The 9,629-nt window shown below is 49.3% G+C and overlaps 1 protein-coding gene across 5 annotated transcripts in view; it reads right to left on the reverse strand.

Moving 5' to 3' along the window:
- Sfxn1 (sideroflexin 1) overlaps window positions 1-9,629 on the reverse strand; it is a 32,210-nt gene that overhangs the window by 6,739 nt on the left and 15,842 nt on the right. For 2 of the 5 annotated variants that reach the window (XM_048815238.1, XM_015492604.2), the window contains 4 exons: window positions 9,386-9,461; window positions 8,753-8,838; window positions 7,717-7,844; window positions 5,358-5,407 (listed from right to left, as the gene is read on the reverse strand). In XM_048815238.1, coding sequence (XP_048671195.1) covers window positions 5,358-5,407; window positions 7,717-7,844; window positions 8,753-8,838; window positions 9,386-9,461 — 340 coding nt within the window. The other 3 variants (XM_048815226.1, XM_048815234.1, XM_048815219.1) reach the window with 3 other exon arrangements.

The following is a 9,629-nucleotide window of genomic DNA, read 5'->3' on the forward strand; positions in this document are numbered from 1 at the left end:
CCCCTCCCCTCCCCTCTTCTCTCTCTACCCCCTCTACTGACCTTCATTTCTCCCCCTTGTATTATTTTTCCCTTTCCCCTCATTTCCTCTTGTATGTTCTTTTGTATAACCCTGAGGGTCTCCTTCCATTTCCATGCAATTTCCTTTTTCTCTCCCTTTCCCTCCCACCTCTCATCTCTGTTTAATGTTAATCTTCTTCTCCTGCTCTTCGTCCCTACTCTGTTCTTAGTTACTCTCCTTTTATCAAAGAAGACATTTGGCATTTGTTTTTTAGGGATTGGCTAGCTTCACTTAGCATAATCTGCTCTAGTGCCATCCATTTCCCTGCAAATTCTATGATTTTGTCATTTTTTAATGCAGAGTAATACTCCATTGTGTACTGCAATGACTAAAAGTACTTTTTTTCTTTGGACTTTTTTTCCCCTTTGGACTGGTGGTTGAACCTGGGGTTGCTTTTACCCCCAAGCTACACTCCCAGGCCCCCACCGCTTTTTTGAAACACCAAGTTTCCCAGGTTGACCTCGAATTTATGATCCTCCTGCCTCAGTCTCCTAAGCTGCTGGGGTTTAGGTGTGAGCCCTGTGCCTGGCTGCTGGTTTGTTTCCCGAGTGAGCATTGACGGAGTTCTTCATGCATTCTGGCTGCAAAAATTTCCTCCCAGTCTGTTTCTTGTTTTTTTTTTTTTTTTTTTTTTTTTCTGTACAGTTTTTGAAGAGCGGAATTTTAAAAATTTGATGAAGGCAAAAATTTATCATTTTATTTCTTGACTGGGCTTGAATTTTGGGTGTTGTTTAAGAAGAGATCTTTGCTAATCAGTGCTCCATATTTTCTTCCAGTACTTTTATGATCACAACTTTTATATTTGTTTTCTATAAACATTGAGGGCTTATTTTTGTACATGGGTCTATTCCCCACATATTGCCAATATCCCTGCCAACCTAAAATGTCACAGCTCTCCTACCAGGTGTCATGCTGTGTCCTCAGGAAGCTTGTGTAGACCACATGTATGGCTGGTCCTGTGTAGGTGATTGCCCACCTGCCTCAGCTGGGTAACAGTCCCTCTATGCTCCATGCTATAGTTACCGTGCATGGTAACCTTTTGTCCTGGGCCCCTTTCCTCTACCATGCTGTCTGCTCCTGAGAGTGGGGCTTGTGCCCTGCTTCTGTGACTCAGGCTCCTACCACATTGCTTGGTATCCGATGGGCACTCAGGAGAGGGCTAATGAATAAACAGTGACCAAGAATGAAGAAACAAACACCACCATCAATCAGCACAGTCCTGAAAAGCCATCGGTCGTTATTAAAGGGAACAGAAAAGAATCACATTTAAAAGGAACAAGAACTATTATAGGACCCAAACTATACCAATTTTATCCCCAATGAGAGTGTCAGCAAGAGTGACCTACGTTAAAAGTGACAACAGGGCCCGTTCTTCTAGAAAACTGTTTACAAAAGCACCATGATTTTAGTCAGTGGACTTCTTGGTAGCTGTAAAATTTTCCATGAGTCACCTGCCCATCCTGGGCGCCTCTTCCCAGTGCTCCACTTGGGGAAAGATGGAGCGGAGGGAGGATGACTCATGCACTTGCTCCCCACGCACTGTCGTTTAAAAAGCCCGGATTGCTCAGTTAGTTGGAGTCTGCAGAGGAGGGTGGTCATGCGCGAGGCAAAAGCCCAGATCAGTGCGTCCTTGCAGAGGAGGCACACCTGGCGTGGGAGCCGGACCCAGGCAGACTCTGCGGCAGGGGCACAGTGTCCCGCCTCGGGAGTGAGCCCTGAGTCTTATAAAAGGTGTGCAGTGAAGCCCCCTTTTCCAAGCAGGGTGTGAAAATGCTCTGCACACCGAGAAGTGTGGACATGGATAAAACCAGCTCTGCAAATGCGGCAGCTGTTATTCTACTGTTTGAAAAACCATATTGATGTCCCTGGTTTGCGTTCATTTTAAAACTTTTTCTCCCTCTGCAAATGTTTCAGAAATGGCCCCTATCCAGCGAGTCCCAGCCTCACCTCTACCTGGGCAAAATGCAGCATTTACCTGCAAGGTGCTGCTGACCTGGGAGTGGTGGGGTGTGAGGGACCCCGCTGCGCTTGGCCGTTACTTTTTCAAAGCCACTTCTTCCACTGGAATCTGAAGTACAGCAGCCACCAGACCTCCTGTGGCCAGGGAGGGGCTCAGGCAGACCCCTGGGCTATTCGGACAGCCTCTCTCCTACACCTTGCCATAGCACTCCAAAAACTTCAGCGTGGGGATGGGGCGGGCAGGGGCTCCGTGGAAAGAGTAAGGTGCACCCTTTCAAGTTACGATGACAGCTCAGCTAAACCACACATTACAGGGGTAGGGAGAACAGTATTTATTCATCTTTCTAATTTTGCAAAGGATTGAACAGTGTGGCCACAGTGGCCTGGGATGCAGGTGTCATTTGGTAGGTCCTCCCACGTGAGAAAACACCAGGACGTAGCCACAGTGACTCCCACCTTAGGTGGGAGGAGGAAGCGAGTCTCCCCAGGGACTAGCTGTTCAGCGTCAGTGTGGACAGAAATGCAGACCCATAGAACTTCTGGACTTCCAGCCATGGCCAGGCACACATCAGCGGCTAGAGGATACTTAGGGTCCACTGGCTGGAGCCAAACTCGGCCGAATAATGACCCGCTGGTGGTGGCAGCTGATAAGATTCTCAGCCTCGACTCCACAGCCAACCTGTTAAGGTGCCCTGCCAACTGGATGTTGGGGGCATTTGAGAGGCTGAGACAAAGGGGCAGGAAAAGCTTACATGCTGAGGATGCTGCCACGGAAGGCGACCTCCAAACTGACTTCCACGTCACCTGCAAAACTCTTGAGGATGGTGGCCTGGTAAGAGTACTGGTTAAACCACCTTTCCCACTCTGGTCTTGCAAAAGCTGTTACTTTAATGCCACACAAACAAAACAAGATGGCAATTCCCAAGTTTTTCACACAGCTGGAAATCTGTCTTGCTTGCAAAGTGTGATTTCTCTTAAATGTGGCAGGAGAAGAAATCTGCTTTATTAAGTGTGCCTTTTGATTCCCTGCTGCTTCTAAAGTCATCCATGTCGATACTGATGAGTTAAGGGATCAAAAGTTGCTTGGGTCCGCATACTGCAGACCTAGGGACTTCCAGGATCCAGAGAGCAGACAACAACCCAGGGCATCAGAGGGGTGACCATCGGATGCAGCAGCTGTTACTCTACTGTTTGAAAAACCATATCGATGTCCCTGGTTTGCGTTCATTTTAAAACTTTTTCTCCCCCGAAGTCTGAACCACCTCTTCTAAGTCAAGCAGAGATGGTCAGGTGGACGTTTTCTCAGGTTTCTTAAATCATGAGGATGTCAAACCTGATGGATTCCAGCTGACCATATCATGGGTAGTGCTTAGACAAGTGTTGCCCTAGCCTATAAATGAATCCTTTGGGAGCTTTAAACCATTAATCATTCCCAATCTTGGCACCAGAAAGAGATTTCAGCAAAACTTTTTTATGAATCTTCAAAATACAAATTTGTCAAAGAAGAATGTGAAATGAGCCCACAGTTACAATCTGGTGTGCACACAGTCCCCCTTATCCACAGGGACCCTCCTGACCCCAGTGGGCACCTGCAATGTTGGGTGGGATGGAACCCCACACACCACATGCTCGCTTCTCCTGTGGGACAGTTCAGACACACCCATGGGGCAGTCTGATTTCTGAGTTAGGCACATTAAGAGATCGACAGTGATAACTAATAACAAAATATAACAACCACATAACAATACACTATGATCCAGTGGCCAGAGTCACTGCTCTGTGCTTCAGGGCCATTAAGCAAATTAGGGGTTACTTAACACAAGCACTGTGGTACCATGACTGTTGATTTAATGACCAAGATGGCTGCTGAGGTTACTGGGCGGGTCGTGGGAGCAGAGTGGATATGCTGGACCCAGGGCTGACACTGCCCAGAAGGGCGTACAACTTATAACTCATGAGTTGTTTATATCTGGAATTTTCCATTTAGTGTTTTTGGACCACAGTTGACTACAGGTAGCTAAAACCATGGAAAATAACACCAGAGACAGGTGACTGCTGTTTCAGGAGATTGCTGCTTGAGTATAGGTGGAGCTGTTGGTATTCCTGTTCATCTAGTGATTAAGGTTGTCAGAAACCTACAAAGGAGACGGATGGGACTCGGATTTTTGCCGGTCAGCTTCCTGGGGCAGTGCAGGGTCTGTGGACTTCCTCTGGGAGCCGTACAAGGAGCAGAGACAGTTCGTCACTGCAGAGCGACTGTTCTCTGTGGCACCGTGCACGCTATTATGTAAGACTGCTAGGGCTAGCGGTTCCACAAACTACAGTGTGGGGACCACGATGCTCCATGTCTCCAAGGCTCTCAGGAACAGGAGAGGAGTGCTGGGGAGGGGGTCCCAGACGTGGGCTCGGGGCATCCATGGGCAATGGTCTGGGAGTGTCTGTCAAGTGAGGTGCTCACTAGCACTGTTTTTCCACAGCATTATTTTCTTGGCTTATTTTTCAAAGCATGGACTTGAAGAGAAAGTGCTCACCTACTGCTTCCCTCAGTTTCCCCACTGGGACCCCCAGAGTGAGATCCAGGAACACGCCCCTGACCTCACACGGGAGGTTTGGTCTGTGAGCCGTGGCCTCTCTCCAGAGCTTCACAGTGGCCCTTGCAGTTACAGGTTTGCTGCTAAGACTCAGAAGAGCTCACCCCATGGGACCTGCCGTATTCACCACAGCACACCTGCCCTCACAGTGAGGACCTGGGCCACTGCTCCAGGCAGGTCCAGCCACACCAGCTTCCCAACACAACATACCCTACTCGTCTAAGAACTGGGAAACTGAGGTGGATCAAAGTGGTGCTCACCCCGCATGGCACAGCGCGCAATCCAGGAAGGACGCTGGTCGTGGGCCGAGACGTCCCAGTTACAGCTTCAGTTTCAATCTGTGACAGGCCTTCAGGGCACACAGCTGATAGATAATGAATCATCTATACACAGCGGGGTCTAAGTCCAGTTCCCCAAATTACATCTTCATTCCTGACGACTAACGACAGGGACCTATGGACATAATCCAAACTCACGCCGTCTACTCGTTTCACATAGCTGGGACACAACAGGTGACCTGGCATGCAGCCCCCAGGACCCTCTCAGTGGCAGTGCTCTTCATTTAGGAACACTGCCCCAGACATCTGAGGTCAGAATGGAATGTCCCCAGCAACATCACCGCGTTTACATAAGTGCCCAAGAGACATGGACCTTCCTGTTCCTTACCTGCTGCTGGGGCAGGAGACATTCTGTGTGTGTGTGTGTGGGGGGGGGGGGGACTGAGGAAGGGCAGCAGCCAGCACTCACCTTCAGGAAGGCCTTCTTCTCCAGAGTGTTCATGATAAACGGAGGGATGGCTGGGAGAAAGCACAGAGCACAGAAAGCTCGACTGAATGACTGTTTTCGGCTCAATTTGTTTTTTCAAAAATTCGACAGAAGGCTTATGTCACTTGGGCTGTTTTTACATTGGCAGGGTGAAAACTATTTGTAGTGATTCTTTATTAAATTCAAATTTGTTGATGATGGCCCACTGTACATGCATCAAACAACTGTATGTCGCATGCATCTGTCCAATTAAACCAATAATCATAAGATAAATAAACTTAAATTTATAAAATTGCAGAAGTTCGCAAAAATAACATAATGCTCTCTGCCAGCCAGAAAGGTCTATAACCTTGAAAGGAATTCTACACTGAGCTTTTAAAAGGCAACAGCATGGGCATCAGGAATGATTCCCCCACAGCCTTCCTTGAGCGTCCACCATGCATGCAGGACAGCTGAGGGATCCTGACCGGAATCATGCAGAAGTTGCTTTAATATGGGCTGGGTGGGCTACCTGTGAGCTGGGTGACCTTGGTAAGGCTGCCTGATTTCTCTGGGCCTCTGTGTTCTGTTCTCCTGTCTATCAAACAGTGGGCATTATGTTAAACTGGTGGCCATGACTAGACCTCGGGTGCTGGGGCGACATCTGGGACCTGGGTGGCAGCACTGGCTCACTAGCTCATAGCTATCCACGTATTTAAGTTCACACCAGCTGTTTCAATGCAGCTGACAGAAATCCTGGGTTTCTTTCCTGGAGATCAGTGTTTACAATAACCAAGTTGCTGGAAATGAACTTCACTAGGACTTACAAGGGAAAAGCCTAAACCCAGAGCAAGCGAGGACCATAAGTGGGAGTGGCCATTTGGTTCCCAAAACCTCGGGAGCCAGGGCTCAGCAGGCGTGTCCAGGGAGCACTGTGGCCTCCTCACAGGTAGCAACAGGGTCTGGCTCTGGGATCTAGGCCTGGAGTTCACACTGTGGCCTCCTGGGCGCCCCACAGAACACCCGGTGTCCCCACATGGCAGCGGAGGTGCCTGTGTGGAATCAGATGAGGCCGACTTTCCCAGTCAGTTGGAAGGCAAACACAGCTGGCCCTGGCCCTCAGGGTTGTGGGGGACCCCGGGGGTGCCCAAACCCTGGATGTGTAGGTCCCCTGGAGAAGGTTGGGGTCCATGCAAGTGACCTTCCCACCTCCTCCTGTGTACTTAAGGTCACCTCGAGATTACATGTGCCGCCTGGTACCATGTCCATCTCTGTGAACAGCTGTCATGCTGAATTGCTTAAGGAACAACGACAAAGGTAAAATCCTGCCATGGTCCATGCAGATGCATCCTCTCTGCGGGCTCATGAGGGGTGCAGGGTGTGTGGCTGTGCTCAGGGGGCCTTCACACACTCTCCCTGACTTTTGCTGCCTAGTCCTACTTGGCTGCCGAAGAGCATCCACAGTGACAGAAGGAATTTAGAAACAGCCGCAGGCGTGGTGGGAAAGCCTGACAGTAGCTGATTAGGTAGGCTTCATCTGAGAGCTTCCTCTTATAGCCAAGTGCTCTTCGCATGCAGCTTAAGTGATAAAATTAAACACACGAATTTCTGTTTTGTTTCATTTCTTTCAAAGACTGAGTGAGTCTGGGAACCTTCTCTAGGATTCCTGTCTCAAGGCAGCTTCCAGCCACCTTACGATGAGCAGGAAACTCAGAGGAACTAAACACAGTGCCGGCTTTGTGGTCACACTAGCTCCAAGCCCTAGAGAGAAAATAGTCACTTGGCACACACTAACAGCTGTTCTAAGCATTCCCACGTATTCTGTGTTCCCAGGGTTTCCAATGGCTACAGATGAATCTTCAGGAGAATTTATTTGTCTCCATTAAGTTTTGGGAATTCTAAGATTTACACAGATCAAATTCCTTCTCTTCAAATCCTCACCACTTGCACTATGTCACATGGTCCAAACACCCAAGTGTTATACAAACTTTGATGCACAAAATTATTAAAAATATTGCACAAAATCTTTAGAGCATGTGCATATGAGTAAATTCCATGTTTAGACAAGTAAACATCTTATCCCCAAGACAGCTCGTTATATACTCATTTTATGTAGGCAAATATTTGCCAAATTCAAAGAAATCCTAAATCTGGAACACAGTTGGTCCCCAGCCTTTGGGATAAGGAATACCCCTGCACTAGGTGTTTATTTAGTTGTTATTTTCTGCAGTTGCCACCAGAGGCAACTTTCCCACAGGAGAGTGACTTTACACTGCCTTGCTGTAGCTGGGACATGAGAAGGCTCCCAGAGCCTCCACGTATGGGGTGAATGAAGGGACGACGGAGACGCAGGTCCACTAACCCATGCCGGGGGCCGCCATGAGAATCCTGGAGACGACCACCTGGGAGATGGCCTGCTGTGCCGCATTCGCTGACTCGCCCAAGCGGTTCCCGTTGTCATCGGTGACTGGAATGCCAGCTTTGAGCTCCCTGCAGAACCAAACACAAGCAAAGGTGCCCACGCGTGCCCTCCTACAGCACCCGGGACAGCGTTCGCTGGCAAGATCAACCCTGCTGCATCCAGAGCCCACTCAGGCGTCACTTTTGGCACTGACAAATGTATTTTTAAATGCCATGAACAGGTTCAGTCCCCTCTGACAGACAAAGGGAAAATAACACTACCACACTTTAAAAAGGTGTACCCTTTCCAATAACAATATGCTCTGAAGACTAGATGTGCTAACTTGAGGATAAGGCTGATTTCCATGCTCACGTACAGACCTGAGCAACTTTCCAAACCAGGGGCAGATATAAGGCAAGGCATGGAGTCGACTAGCTGCACGGACACAGTCTAGACCACAGCTCTACTGGAGAGGCAAGACGAGGCACTAACACTAGAACTCCTACTGTTACCCTGTTTTTCTTTTTCCATTCCAAAATGCTTTTTCTCGTTCTTTCTTCTCCATTAATTTTTGCCAATTCTAAAAAAATACCTTCAAAAGTACATATTAATATTTAAGCTCCAAAAGAAAGCCCCAAGGGAAAAAAGGGAACCTATTTGGAGAGTCAGCTTCTCCTGCATAGACCTTCTTCGTCTAACCCAACCTCAGCTCAGCAACAGCTTGAGCCATGTCCTAAGACCTTGGTTACAGAGAGTGGCTGAGCTAGCCTCAGCCCAGGCTCTCACCAGCCTGCTCTGGCAACTGGCAGCCCACGGCCAGGTGTACTGCCCCATGCACCTACCCTCACCCCAAGCCTGGAATACTTTGAGGCACATTCCAGATCACGCTTAATTTTTTCTGTACAGTAAAAATATATTTTGGGAAATTTCAGTGAAGCCCATTATTACAAGAGATGTCCTGCCAGTGCAGTCCTCTGGGAGTGAAGGCCGGCCTTACCTTTGACGCATCAGCGGGATGTTAATACAATTGGCAGCAGCCACGGCAGCAAAGGGCACGAAGCGTCCTATGAGTGGCGACACGTGCTGCAGGAAGGTGACCGGCAGCGTCAGTTCCCCTCCTGTGGCCAGGTGGGCTCCCAGACCCTCCCAGACATGCTGTGAGCCCCGGGCATGCAGACACACAGCCACCAGCACCTTAAGGTGGTTTCCTTGGGGAGTTTTTGCTTTCCTGGCATGGGCACACTGGGACAATGCACACCCCTGGGGCACATCAGCAGCTTGGTGTAGCTGAAGGCACGTGGGCTCTGGAGTCCCAAAGTCCCAATGTTTGAGTTCAGATACTGCCTCCTTCAGCTCTTCAGAGGCCCGCGGCCACCTCACAGACTCAGGGACTGCCAGGATGGGGCACTCAGAGGTTAGTGCACAGGGCCAGGCACAGCTGACCGTCCTGACTGGTGCCATTGGTGATAGCCCTTCCACACTCACAGGGGATATAATAAAGCATGCAGCTGCAGATAAAAGTGGAACAACAAAGCCAGGACCAGGACATTCCTGAGAAACACCAGGAGACTGGGGCCAGAGAGGTGAGACTGCACTGCCCCGCTCTGCCACCAGATGGCAGCCTGAGTACCTTGGTCAGCGCGTTCAGCCCCAGTGCTGTGGCCACAGCCCCCGTGGTTGCAGAAACGTACGCTGTTCCCAACTCACTGAAAAGGAAAAAGGAGATCACATAAATGACAAGTGCTGTCAAGAAACTGGCACTTGGGCCTGGGGCTCTGTGGTAGAGCACTCGCCCAGGAAGTGTGAGGCCCTGGGTTTGATCCTCAGCACCACATAAAAATAAATAAATAAAATAAAGGTATTGTATCCAACTA

This window comes from Marmota marmota, unplaced genomic scaffold, assembly GCF_001458135.2.
Source record: "Marmota marmota marmota unplaced genomic scaffold, marMar, whole genome shotgun sequence".
In the NCBI taxonomy this organism is placed as follows: domain Eukaryota; kingdom Metazoa; phylum Chordata; class Mammalia; order Rodentia; family Sciuridae; genus Marmota; species Marmota marmota.